The sequence below is a fragment of the Leuciscus leuciscus genome, assembly GCF_965113295.1.
Source record: "Leuciscus leuciscus genome assembly, contig: HAP1_SCAFFOLD_926, whole genome shotgun sequence".
NCBI lineage: Eukaryota > Metazoa > Chordata > Actinopteri > Cypriniformes > Leuciscidae > Leuciscus > Leuciscus leuciscus.
In genome coordinates, this window is record NW_028117814.1 from 1 (window position 1) to 14,974 (window position 14,974).

General features: G+C 37.4%; 1 protein-coding gene across 1 annotated transcript; it reads right to left on the minus strand.

The window, feature by feature from the left end:
• Positions 1 to 136: 136 nt before the first annotated feature.
• Positions 137 to 10,638, minus strand: LOC309492077 (cadherin-4-like; the record flags this gene model as incomplete). Its single annotated transcript, XM_082191089.1, has 5 exons — positions 137 to 571; positions 823 to 1,059; positions 4,480 to 4,622; positions 7,762 to 8,015; positions 10,453 to 10,638. Coding segments are annotated over 5 exons (1,062 nt in total), but the record flags the coding sequence as incomplete, so codon positions are not given.
• Positions 10,639 to 14,974: the final 4,336 nt, after the last annotated feature.

Consider the following 14,974-nt stretch of genomic DNA (forward strand, 5'->3'; position numbering starts at 1 on the left):
AGTATAATGCATCCTTGCTGAATAATATTAATTTGAAGCTGAAGTATTATAATTTTTTATTTACTGACCCCAAATATTTGAACAACAGTGTGCATTAATATAATATAAAATATAATATAAAATAAAATATAAGCTGTGAGGTTCATATAGCTGAGAAAATGTTTACTGACAGTTAAATGAAAATTAATAATCAAATATTAAATGACAGATTGAAAGGTTATTAATCACAATTTACTGATGTTGTGAAGATTTGGTTTTTGTTGCATTCTCTGATTTAATTATCCATCCATTTATAAATCAAACCACCAATCCGTCCCCTGATCCATCCATCACTTACTGAGCAGTATAATGATACAGATGAGGATGGTGATAATAGCTCCAGTTCCCAGCCCGGCCACAGTCACCGCCCCGATCACAGTACAGTCTCCGTTTTCATCACAGGGACACACCTTCACCTTCAATACGGAGGTGTTGGACAGGGGAGGGTTTCCGGAGTCCGTAACTAAAATGGGCACTCTGTACATGCCTGCCTCCAGGTACGGGATCCGAAGTTTCAACTGGGCATAATTCCCTAGATAGAGATAGGAAATTAAATCCAAAATTAAACATTTGGCTTTTATACTGTCACTGTGTTAAGGCCAAAGTCAAATATTTGAATATGATCTTTTTTTCTATCGACTATTAATGTTAGATGTATTAAACTGAAGAGAAACATTTTCACATTTTATTCAGCTTTATTAACACATTAACGGGAGTTAAAAATGACCTGTTGAAGTGTTAAAAACCTTGAAATACTTTGAATTTGTAAAATCCATGTCTAACCATTCAGGCGTGAAATGGTCCAGTTGCGGCGTGCAGAAGAGGGGTAAGAGGGCAGCTCAAAGACATATGGGCCAGCGTTGGGTTCTGAATCTAAATCCGTGGCTGTGATGTTGACCGGATAGCCATGTCGTGACCTCTCGCAAACCAGAGCCTCCTGAGGATCTAGGACAGGAACGTTGTCGTTCACATCTATCAAATAAATCTGGAGAGTACCGGTTCCTGTGGCAGGAGGGGAACCTATAAGACAGAAAGAGGATAACGATAGTCAAGGGGTTATGGTCATAAAGTTTATGTATTTGTCCTGAAAACTCTCAGTTGTGTCAGATATAAGAAATGATAACTGCACATAAATATTTCACAAAGCTGTTTTCTCTTTAATAGAGCTGGGCTCTCTCAGAGGACAGATATGTGTAATAACTTTGCCTGAAGAAACAGACACATCTGTTCCCTATGGCTGTGCGTGAATCAAAGACAAAACGTAGCATACCGAGGCTAGATATATTAATACTGGCTCTCACAACACAATCTCCCATCACAGATGAGAGGCATTTGTGGAAAACACAGGTGTATCATTCTCAAAGCTCTAAATGAGTAACAGGCTACATATTATAAAGATTGATTCTGTCAAATTCTGTTATTAGAAGGTCCGATATGAGTCTAAAATACAACTCGTCAACCCTGGACATCTGTATCAGCTGCTAGACAAAACGACAGTCCCCAAAGACATATTGATTTAGGCCAATATGCCTTTGTTCAGATAGGATGCCTGACAAGGCCTGCCACTGCAGACACCTTTGAAAACTTCAGGGAAAAACACACCAAGACAGGCAGATAGACTGGTCGATTTCCTAATCATACCAACCTCCCCTGAAGTTTTCCGAGCTTGTGAAGCAATACCTTGTTAAGCAATTTTAGTTTCTTCATTTCATAGAGTTTGACTAAAAATAAACATGCCAATAAACCGTGATAAAAACTCTACATTAGCAAGTGTGTAATTTATCTTTTTAGCATGTATAACATCTGCAAAGTTACAAAGCTCAGTTTCCCACAGAAATATTTATTCTATCTAACAGAGAAAACTGATCTAAACCTGCCTAAAAGTCCAGTCCAGATATTACTTCCTCAAACGTCTACGTCACAATGTGAAATATTAGCATAATGCCCGCCATAAGGCGTACACAAAGAAGCTAGAATGCTCCAAGCTAGCATTGGAAGCTAGAAACAGAGAATGGGGAGTTAGGGTGGAGGAGGGATGCTGGAAAACTGTCCTGGAATCGAGGGGAGTTGGCTATTTACATACAGTTGTAATAAAAATTATTCAACCCTCATTGCAAATCAAACAGAAGTAATTGAAATAGCTCAACACAACAAATGTTTCAAGTGGTTTTCCTAAATTCAACTGAAAATGCAACTTTTAATGACTTCTGCAGTCTCAAAACTATTCAACCCCCTGAATAGAATCCCTCACAACAGCACAAATCTGCAAAACAGGTGTTGTCTCAAGCACACCTGATGCAACTAATCAAGGGCTTCATTAGTTGCACCAGATGTGCTTGAGCTAGAACACATGAAATATCTAATCTGGCTAGGTTTGTTGAGTGTCACGTTTGACTGCATGTTAGAAATATGGCCAAAAGAAATAAGTCAAAAGAATGGTCCAAAAAGTTGAGAGAATATATCATTGCCCTTCACAAACAAGGACGAGGATACAAAAAGTTAGCAAAGGCACTAAATGTTCCTAGAGACACCGTTGGAAGCATTGTCGCAAGTTAAAGGAATAGTGGTTACACTACCTGGACGGGGCAGAAAATGGAAGCTATAAACGGCTACAACCAGATTTCTGAGAAGGCAGGTTCAGAAAAACCCTCGAGTGGCTGCAAAAGACCTGCAACAAGACTTGGTGGCAACAGGCACTGAGGTTTCAGCTTGCACAGTAAGGTGCGTTTCCATGTCAGAACTCTAAGACATACACCACTACTGACCCCAAAGCACAAGAAAAGTGCTCAAAATCATATAAATAAGCCACAGAAGTTTTGAGATTCTGTTCTGTGAAGCGATGAAACAAAACTTTTCCACCCTATGGATCTGGAGGAAGAAGAATGAAGCATATGCTGAAAAGAACACTCTGTCTACAGTTAAAGGGTGTTCTATTAAGTACTAGAGATGCTTGCCATGAAGGGGTTGAATAATTTTGAGACTGCATAAGTCATTAAAAGTTGAATTCGGGGAAAACACCTGAAACATTAGTTGTGTTGAGGTATTTGCATTACTTTTGTTTGATTTGTTCATTGCAAACAGCTAAAAGTCTGTACATTTTGTCAATAAACCTGATGTGCGATGGAGGTTCAATAATTTTGATTACAACTGTAGGCCTATGTAGATTATATGAACATGCTCCTCCCAAACTTTAACAAAATATAATTTCTATTATACCCAATAAACAAAATAATGAACTTTTAAAATAGCATCATATGGCCCCTTTGTAATATATAATCAAACATGCTCACCTTCAAGGTGTTTTTCTTTCATATGTAGCATTGGAAGGTATGATTCATTCTAGTGAATCTGTTCATTAACATTGGCCTTTCTCATTAGTAGATTTGAAAAATCCATTTCATTCTAGACTGTTCAAAGACTGTGCCCTCTAATATTCATTGAAGCACGGGAAAGTCTTAATTCATTCTAGTGAATTGGTTCATTCAGACTGTATTCTCTTAAATGTAGAATTCGATAGTCTGATTCATTTTAGTGAATTGGTTTGTTTGGATGGTTCATGTGAATGAGCAGATTAAAAACAATTCACAGATTTAAGTCACTGGACAAGTTTTTGACTCGATTATGTAAATTTGTGTTTTGATGATTAGGGTAACAGTATCAACCTTGAAAATATTCAATCTGCAATCTTTTCAAGGTTAATACTGTCACCCTAATTCCTCATTCATTCAGAACCCTAATTTTTTTATGCCAAAAAATGGTTCTGATTATACAGTATTTATATGAACTTATTGCCCCCTAATTTCAATGTTGTTAGCTATTTTTTTTAAGATGGTAGTATGGCTATTTTCTGATTCAAAACAATAGATTGACTGTAAATTACGATTAGCTTGTACTATAGTGTGATTGGACAAGTTAGAGTTTCCTCAACACTGGTGTGAGAACCCCTCATCCTCAAAAACCATGAACAAAACTATATGAGGTAAAACAAATGACCTAGATTACATTAAATACAGGTTCACTTGTGACAAAGATAAACATGGTACCTAATCGTACCAACTCACCCTGAAGTTTTCTGAGGGTGTGAAGCAACTCTTTGTGTTAAGCATAAGCAATCTACTCTCTCCATTTGAGAAAGTTTGAGCAAAAATGGACAAGCAAATCAACTGTGATTGGACAGCAGCTTTGTTGGAACACTTTCTTGGTTGAATAGAGCATGAGAATGAAATCCAATAAGAATAGAAAAATGCCCCAGTGCTGATAGGTTATGAATCGATAGGCTGTGAACAGCTTTTTTGCTCTGTGGGACAAATGAAGTTCAAGCTAACCAACCTCTCTCCAAGCTGACCTACACAATCGTTCAAATCCATTTTTTTTCATCACAGCACCTTTAATGCATCGACACTCAGTTTTGATTTCGTTCAAACTTTCCAACTTTCTTACCGTTATCCACGGCCAAAAAGGTTGCTTCATATACATTCTTCTTCATATACGGCGACTCACGATCCAGCACCGCCATGGTGGTGATCCTTCCATTGGTCCTGTTGATTTTCAGCCAGTTGGCTGGATCTGACAGTTTGGAGTACCTGAAGGCCAAAAGCATTTGTTCATCAGATTACTCAGGATAAAAATCCATAAGCATCCGCAAGACGCAGTATAGAGCTCAACGTTCAATCATAATTTATGCTGTAACAGTATGGCTGAGGGTAATAATGTAGAACTTTGAGATCATCAATCCATTTAAATGCCGTTAAAATCATATTTAGCCTGTTATGAGGATATAGCATGTGGATTATTAAGATATGTCCCTCATTCAGTCGCAGCATGGGCTCTGTTCTGATCAATGGATCTGCTCGGAGAAATGTGGAAACATTTACACTCAATCAAATCAAGGATGTGACACACAATCTTTCTTCTATATATTATTGGGTAATGTATCAGGCTTCTGCTCTATTAATTCAAAACACTGAAGTTAAAAACAGTAACAGTCTATTTATCTGCTAGACCAGTTCTCAAAGTTGCTAACAATGCGACTGCATTGACTGCTACTGGTGTTTAAATATTATCATGGAATATTATATTTTTAATTTTATATATAGCTATACAGCTAATATTGCTAATAATCAAGCCCACACTTAATATTTTTGTTGTTTGTTTATCAGGGCCTGTTGTTTGCTTATTTGAGCCTATAACATTGACAGATTCCGAGAGCGAGAGCGCCACAGTGTGGACTGTATTGATTGGACTGTTCCTTGCGCACAGTGATCTATGGAGCAAGTCTAGTGAAGGTCCCTCGAGTGTGTGAGTGAATGTGCATGGAGGCAAACTTTGGATCAATACTTCAAGCTGGCAAGATGCCCGCACACTTTTGAGTCATGGAAAAAAAGAGAAATCAAGAGAGATCAAGCGTGAACGACTGATAGAGTGAGAGAGAGAGGGGGAGACACAATAGAAGCAGCAGTGTGGGGAATGGTTTGGCTCATTACTCAATGACCTTTCACCCTGTTGCTTGGCAACCCAGGCACAACCAAGGGACTAGAACAGGAGAGAGTCAATTAAAAGCATTTAGCTGCTCCCAAGGGTGTTAATGGTGCGAACGATATGTGCTACATCACTTGACATACAGCACAGTATGGAAATTGCATGTACTTTTGATGTTTGCTCACGAAGTCCGGGCTGACCTGCACCTGAGAGTGATGGATTTGTTTTAAGCCTGGTTGCTATAAAAATGGCTCTTAAACTCACCAGTCAAATAAAGTGCTCATGGATTAATGGACATTTTAAAACTTAAAGCATGACTCGGCAGAAAATTGAAAAGTGAACAGAGTGGGTGGAATATACTAGACTTCATGTGGCAGACACATTGGGTTGATTTGCTATTCATGTGTGTCACTCATGAGTGCTTTATTTAAATCATCAATAAACATCAATCATTCAAGAAGACTCTGAAACTCTGAAAGCATTGAAATAACAGTATTGTTTTTTATGAAGCATATAAAGATTTGAAATGTCAGAACAAAAATAAGCTTTCAGTGAAAGGAAATGCACATTTTCTATAATGTACATGTTCAATCTTTACGTAAAAAGTCATTTTGATATTTTTGTGGGGCTTAATAAAAATTGTAACTGCAATAAAGAACAAAACTGCATAACAATAATAATAACTAATAAGCCATAAAACAGTAAAATTATATCAGCAGATTCCTGACGTTGTGTCAAGGTCATTATTATTATTTTTAAATATCACATTTTTTACCTTTTTATGAAAAGTCCATTCAAAATGTCTTCAATTTTACTTAAAGGTGCTCTAAGCGATCCCGGGAGTCGTAACTTCTTGTTGACATTCGAATTGTTGTCAAACAAAACGGAGGCTAGCTAGACCCTCCCTCCTCCTCATCCCGTCTCCTCCCTCCTCCCCTCCCTTCCGGCATAAAGGAAAGTCAAAATAGTCACTACAAACAAAGTTAAGTTTTACTGATACTTCATTCAATGTGTAATGTCGCCAAGTTAGATAAATGCTTTTATATATTGCAGAACAGAATGCAGAAAAAGAGAAACATTATCTTAATCGTTTCGCCACCTGAGGTTATAACTATAGCTCCCATACAAGGACGCACTAATAGCAAGATAACGTTAGCTTCGCGTTTCCCAGAGCATAAACAACGGCGGTGGCGTAAACAAATTTAGTCAAAGTTGTCAATAACCTATAAATGGACATTCAAATTCATAACAAACAGTGGATGAAAACAACCATTCACACAAATTGTCGCCCTACTGTGAATTTGCTTGATCATTTACAATAGAGATTGATCGCTGCTAGAAACATACATGTTGTATTCACCAAAGCTAACGCTGACTGCATAGTTCTAGCTAATTACATCCTTGTGTTGGTTTGGCGAACATGAACGTCAGTTTAGAAAGAAAAATGGATTTACCTGTTCTGCAAAAACAGAGCAACTGAATGTCGGATTGGAAGCCCTTCTGCCGGCGGAGTTCTCGCCACCTTTCGAAGGTTTTTCCGATGTAAATTCGGGACTTCACGCGTTCCTTATCCTTGTCCCTTTTATTTGCAATTTGTTCATCGAAACGTCGTCTCTTTGGTCGTGTGTCGACCATAATTCAAACATCCCTCTTCATGCTTCTCTCTCCTCCACACACCCCCTTCATGTGTACGCGCACTAACCCCCCAAACCCCACCCTCCAATACTTCTTGTCGGTGATTGGCTGGAGCACTGTTTGTTATGTTTCGTGGTGCGGGTGAGCCCAGTTTGTTTTTGTTGCCGTTTGTGGAGCCTGTGGTGTCTAGAGAGACCGCGTTTTTTTACAGTGTGTTCAGGGCACAGGCAGCTAGCGGATAGTGAGGAGATGTTTGCTGTATGTGACAAAAAATGTTTGGGCCTAAAAAACGCGTCGCATCACTTAGAGCAGCTTTAATGGTTACACCAATTGACATTGAGTCATTAAATCAGTTTAAACATTTTTCAAAAATGTGTGAAACCAACTTGAATATAAAGAGAATTTTAATCATAACTTGACACTTTTGAGCTAAACTGAATTTTCTAAAAGATTTTCCTTTTTTTCATCTCAGACATACTTTGTCATTGACCCATATGTGTGTTTGAGCGAGGAAGAACATAAATGATTGACATTTACGGTCACTCAGAAAGATTGACATCCTGAGTTTCAATCAGACAGACAACAGCACTTCCTGTCATTCCACTCTACCTGATAGTCTGCTGGATGAAGCGGTCTGGATCCAGTGCAGCGAAAGTAGCGAGGGTGGTGTCAGCAGGCACTCCCTCTTCAAAGCGGATGACTTTAGGATTGGACGGGAACACGGGGGCCTCATTGACATCCAGCACTGTGATAGTAACACTAGCAGAGGAGGACGGCGAGGAGGGGATCCCACTGGCCAGGTGAGCTTGATTCGAGACCACCACCATCAGCATGAAGGCTCCGTTCCTCTCATAGTCGACTGGCTGCACATATGCACACAAACACACAGGTTTCTTAAACCTTCGATGAACTTGGTTGTGCTCCAACAACGTGAAGGTGATTTTAGATCTGGTAACATAAGCAAGAAGCTTTTTTGTTAGAGGAAACATGATTCAATGAAACCATTAATTGAAACAGCAAAAACCATTTCACCTAAAAGACTCTTCACTCTCAGGCTGAATGGCCTGAAAGAGACTCCAGAAGTGTTAGAAGAGGAACAGAAAGTGACTCAGTTTGAGTTAAAAGATGAAGTGAACCCTGGAGTAAAGGTTAGGAGTTGACTAGTGAGAGAGGATCAGCTGTTTCGTGGATAGTGTGGTGTGCCGAAAGAGGCTGACATACTTGTCTAAGTATACCAAGGGCTTCTACTCTGTTGCACACACACACACACACACACACACACACACACACACACACACACACACACACACACACACACACACACACACACACGCACACACACACACACACACACACACACACACACACACACACACACACACACACACACACACACACACACACACACACACACACACACACACACACCATGCAAATGGCCAAAGAAAGTATGCAAAACATGCATACACAAAGGTTTTGAAGTCACACATCACTGACTCCTTAAAGGGATAGTTCACTTTGAAATAAATTTTTGGTATGTTTTAGCTTACCTCAAGGGCATCCAAGATGTAGGTGTCTTTTTTTCCGCAGTAGTTTCAATTTTGATATTTTTAGGTCAAACCGTTCTTGTCTGTCAGTCATATAATGCAGGTCTGTGGTCACTGTCTCAAAGAGCATGCACAGAGTCCAAATTAAAACAATTCCCCGTCGTCCAAATTAAACAATTGCGAAACCGTAGCCAAGGCGACATCTGTTGTATATATCTATACCCGCCCGCGCTCTCAGATCACTTGGACGTGGCTGAGTTCAAGAGGTAAAAACGATATAAAAACTGTTCGTTTTTCTCACACAAACCGCTCGTTTCGTGTCTTAGGCCATCAATGTGTACTTACGATGGGGAATTGTTTAATTTGGACGACGGGGAATTGTTTTAATTTGGACTCTGTGCATGCTGTTTGAGACAAGTGACCATAGACCTGCATTATATGACTGACAGACAAGAACGGTTTGACCTAATAATATAAAAATTGAAACTACTGCGGAAAAAAAGACACCTACATCTTGGATGCCCTTGAGGTAAGCTAAAACATACCAAAATTTAATTTCAAAGTGAACTATCCCTTTAATATTAGAGTAATACAGGCTACAAAACTGCAGGAGAAAGATCAAAGTTTATGCACAATATATATATAAAAACACATATATATTAATCTGGGAGCTATTCACCTGTGTTGGATTGCAATATCATGCTTCTTGCATTACCATGCAAAATATGCTTTTTCCTGGTCTATTATTTCACTCAGTATGGTTTAACACATTAAGAAATAATGTGTCAAGTATTCTTTGTAATAGTGACAAATAATTAACTTCAATGAATAATTGAGACACAGTAGTTTCTAGCAGTTTAAATTATCATTTTTATGATTCCTTAAATGGAATAGGTTTTAATTAGACATGCACCAATATTACATTTGTCAGCCGATACCGATAGTCGATTTTTCTGAATGATATTGAAACTATACAGAGAACCATCTCATTTGGTACACTATAATATTGGTTGCAATTAACAACAGAGATTTTAACAACATTTATTTGGGTGTAATTATTATATCTGAAGATACATACTGTAGCAGTTTAATATAATAATATTAAACTGCTTTGTATTTTCAGATATAATAATTACACCCAAATTCATGTTTGTATACAACTCAGTTGCACATATAAGGTTGGTTTCATAAGCACTTGTATTCATGGCAAATTTATTTAAACATACAAATATAATTAACAGTAAATAAACTCCTCTCTAGTGTTTTTTTTTTGTTTTTTTATACATTGAGTGACTTTCCTGAGGTAAATTCAACATTATTGTTCACAAACTGTTTTATTGACATCTTTCCACAGTTGAAAATGGCTGATATTGAAAATTATAGCTTTTATTGGCCAATACATAGATCCATCTCTAGTTTTAATCTATATTAATAATGGAGATTTGAATTGTAGTAAATTATATTGTCATGATTTTGATGAAGAGAAGGTCATATGAAATGGCAATTTGAGTTAGGAAACATTCGAGCAATCATCTTTTAGTAGAAATGTTGCTATTTTAAAAACTAATTCCAGGTAAAGCTGCTTCCATGTCTGAAGAATCAGTGATGGGACTGAGGACAGATAGTGGATGAGAAGATTTCACACATGAGAGATTTAAATGTTTGAGTATGCAGAGTTTGAGAACAAATCAAAAGATCAGCAGCCTGAGAACCAAGAATCATGTTTACAATGTAACCAACAAGACACACCCACCTTAACCACTATGACCCTGCCGTCGTTGGTGATCTCATCAGTGCGTATGGCGAAATGGCCCAATGGATCTCCTCCTGTAATCCTATAGACGGCATTCCAGTTGGGTGTATGAGGCTGATCCTTGTCTCTGACAGTCAAATTGGCCACGACCACACCCACAGCGTTCTCTGGGACCTCTCCAAGGAACTAAGAGGAAGTGACGACACGTAAATAAAATCAGACACTCGAGTTCTTTTAAAACAAATAAATGTTTTTCAAATACATGTATTACAGGGACAACTGACTTAGAGGAACTTGGAGTTCAGATGCTTGCTCAAGGCACAATGGTGATGGTACATGCATGGGTTATTAGGAAAAAAATCAATTAAGGTTTTGCTCTTGGACTCAAAGCTTTTTGGGGGTGGCTTCAGAGTATCACAATATAGTTCAAGTTAGCATTACAGACAGTGTTAGGGCTAAGTTTTAAATCTTGTTTGTTACACAAGGTTCTTGAAAGAATATCACACACTCTACTAGCTATACCAACAGCCCAAGGTGCAAATGTGCGGCAGGCTGTAGCACACAAACACAAGCTCATTACAGCTCAGTAATCTGCAGTTTAAAGGGGTTATGAAGTGTGTCTGCCAGATGCTGTTTACTGTAATGGCATCACCATGCAGCAGAGACTACAGCCAAATACACACTGCTACATGCTCAGTAGAGACCAGTGCTCCAGTGGAGGCTAACTGTAGCTTCCCAAGATACAGGCTATTTATAATTTACATTGAGGTCAAGCTCCTCGTAGAGTAGCCAGTTGCTTGAAAAACTAGGTAGCTACACTTCAAGCTACTAACAAAAGCTGTAAACAAACAAACTACTACTTAGCCATTAGAGTAATAGTAGCACAGTTAGCTACTTGAAAACAGTAGTTTTCTGCAACACAAGCTAGGCTACTAACAAAAGTACTACTATAGCAATGGACTAATTAGCTATTCTTAGCTAAGTAGTTAGCAACAAAATTAGCTAGACTAAAAGCTACAACTATGCTAACAAAGAATACTAGCTATTAAATTATTTGGCTATTTGAAAAGTAGTTTGCTACTAATACGGACTAATTAGCTATTCTTAAAGTAGTTCGCTACAAGAAAGTAGTTTGGCACTACAAGCTACTATACTAATAAGCACTAATAAGTAGTATGCCTAAGCTACTTGAAAAAGTTGTTTTCTACACTACAAACCACTAACAAAAGCTGCTATACTAATATAGATTAATTATGTCACTATCTGGTGACAGAAGAATAACCAATTAATCTATGTTAAAATATTGAAGATATTAAAAGTTAGCTTCACTACAATGACTAACAGGCAAACCAACAATTCAGTAGTTAGCTTCACACCAAGCTACAAAAATAAAAGTAAACTACACCAAAGCTATGTAAGGAGCCAGAATATTTTAAGATGCTGTACATCCATAGGCATAATTTGCACGGGACATATCCTGAAACATCTCGCTGCACAGATATACCTAATGCAAATGAAATGTATCCAGTTGACGTTAATTTGTTAATTGGTTATACTTCTGTCACCAGATAGTGACATACTTCATCTATTTTAGCATTGCAGCTTTTGTTAGTGGGTTGTAGTATAGAAAACTACTTTTTCAAGTAACTTAGGCCTACTATTCAGTCTAGTGCTTATTAGTATAGTAGCTTGTAGCGTTAAAAACTACTTTCATGTAGCTGACGACTTTAAGAATAACTAATTAGTCCTCTTTATTTGTCTTAAATAAGAGGTGATCTGGCACTGTAATGTGTTGTTTTTTGTAAATCATGCTGAGTGTTTGTTGCTTATGTAATCAGTGGTGGACCGTCCTCTTTTGGCTTCACACAGACAAGCGCGTCAATATATCGCTTAATGCTGTTGTGGTGAAATCACAAAACAAAATGTACACGTGTCCCTGCTCTTGATATACAATCATCGAGGAACAACATCTTTGATTTTAATGAGGAAAAAAACTAAACAAGGGCGGATTAGAACCCGGAACCTCTGACATACTGTACCTAACAAAAGTTCTACCACCAGATCATTAGTGAATACAAAAGGATCTACGTGTTTATTCACTATTGTGTATTGTTTATTCACTAACAATATATTGTATTATAGTAGATGTAAGAATGAAACTATCACATTAGACACACACTCCTGTCCCACCCACTTTTTAAAACAAAGTTACTGTGTACATCTACCAAAATAAAAATAATTTTACACCAAATGAAATAATATTAATAATATATATATAATAAACATCTATAACAGTTAAAATCTGTTTAACTGAATTCTTCAAAAAAGAATGTTAGGAGAGTATGTCTGATTATTCCTGAGTTTGCTCGATTATAATTGTGACTCATTGGTAAAAGTAGCTCATTAAAGTTGTGGAATTTCAGAAAAATATTTAAATTAATATCAGCGCTACATTTACTTAGCAACTCCCAACCACTGGCAAAGACGCTTCAGATACTTGAAAAAGAAAAAAGAAAAAAAAAAGATGGTTGTTTATTTTCATGGTTTATTAGTTCAAATCGTAGAAAGGAGAGAATGATAGCGAGACAGCACAGAGCGAGTAATATCTACTGGCTGTTGTGATGAAAACATCACAGGGCCGTCCCGCCTCTCCGGCTGCACGCTGTCTGGGATGCACAGCTGCATTTACTGATAAGCAGAAAAACACTCTGTTGAGATCAAACAAATGTGCTGTGTCCCTTCCAGGACGGGGTGCAAGAGACCAGTAGAGGACAGGACAGTAGACGACATGATTGAGTGACTGATTGATCTGTGCAATCAGAGTCCGCTTTCTCTATAGGCTGCTGCTTCTAGTTTGATAAAAAAATCAAAAAAAAAAAATATCCTCTGGAGGCTAGTTCAATCATTTTCAAGAGTTTGAAACTGTATGTGTGTGTGTGTGTGTGGAGCCATGTTGCATGTGTGTGTGCTGACAGAAAGAAGAGGGAAGGAATGTGATAATTGTTTATGACTTGTGGATTACTGTGGTGGGAAGTTGAGTGGGAAGAAATTTAGAGGATAGGCAAAGAAAAAAAGCCAAAGTTTTTTAGAACCAAGGGCAACATTTGAGCAAAATTCTCTTTAAATATATGTAAAGAAATAATTCATTAAAAATGTAGGACCATCTAGGCACCATATTAGATGCAGTCGTTTGATGTTGACAAGTGACAGAAACTAATTAGAATAATGGATATATGTCTTTCATCAATATTCAGTGCATTTCAAGTCAGTCAAGCGCATTGGAAAAGTTAAAGATATTCATTACTAGTAACACTATCCATATTTAATGACAGACTTGTCCAATATTCTTTTTTCTTCTTCTTTTTTTTCTTCTTTTTTTATCTCACTTCAGTCAAAAGTTTGCATTTGAATTTTTGTAAACAGCTCTTTCTTCAAAAAGGAAAAAAAAAAGCTCTGGTTTGTGGAATATTTTTATTTATTTATACTTATTTAAATAAATTAGTATTACAAAAGCCCTAAAGCACATTTTGCTGAGTTGTACTAAGATACAGAAATATTGATACAAAAAAAAATTATATATATTGATATACAAAACTGAAATATTGATGCTTATGATAAGTGTAACTTGTGTGTAAGAAATACAAAAATAATAATTAAATAAAAAAATTTCTTTTAATATATATGATTCAGCAATAAATAAAAAGAGAAAAAATACAGTATTAGGATCTGTGGTGAGATTTAGAGAGTATATAAAAATAAAAATAGAGACTAGAGAGAAACAAAAACCTCTACACCGAGCCATAATGAAAAACATGACTACAGAGACGTGATTTTATGGCGTCCTAAGGAAAATAGATACCATACCATCACAGAACATAAACATTAATACCTCACAAGGACTATAAAGCCTGTGGTATATTTATGTTGTTTCATGTGGCGATGAACTCTCAGGTCCACAGTCTTCATCATCTTCTAAACCACCACTACACCACCTTCATCATCATCATCATCATTTCAGTCATTGTGTTGCTTCAAAAAAGTGAGTGATCAGTTGTACGCATCCTAAAATGCAGTACTATTTTGCTTTACTCTCGAGAACCGACAGCTCTTTCCATATTCATGTGGTTTTTACATGAATAAAACATACGGCTGTCTTCAAATTGGAAGCGATATATCTGCTAGGTTTACACCCCCTCAAGCAATTTCGCTTAATTAGCTTGCTTACGTTCGTGAGGGTCTCCTACAGCAAGATGTATACTGCTTCATGCCTCTGTCAAATGCAAATAATCACAGAACATTTCTACCATACTCAGTCTGTGTGGGTGAATGAGAGAGAGAGAGATAGGATGGATGAAAAACAAAACAAATTTGTTCTAGCACATAACTTATGAATTCTGCTTGAAAGATGGTGAGTATGTGCTTTAGAGACTGCTTTGTCTGTCGCAAACGCGCAATTGGAAGATGCACAAGGCCAATTCCACGGCCCAAAGCCATAAAGTGCAGACGTGAAGTTGAATCTGAT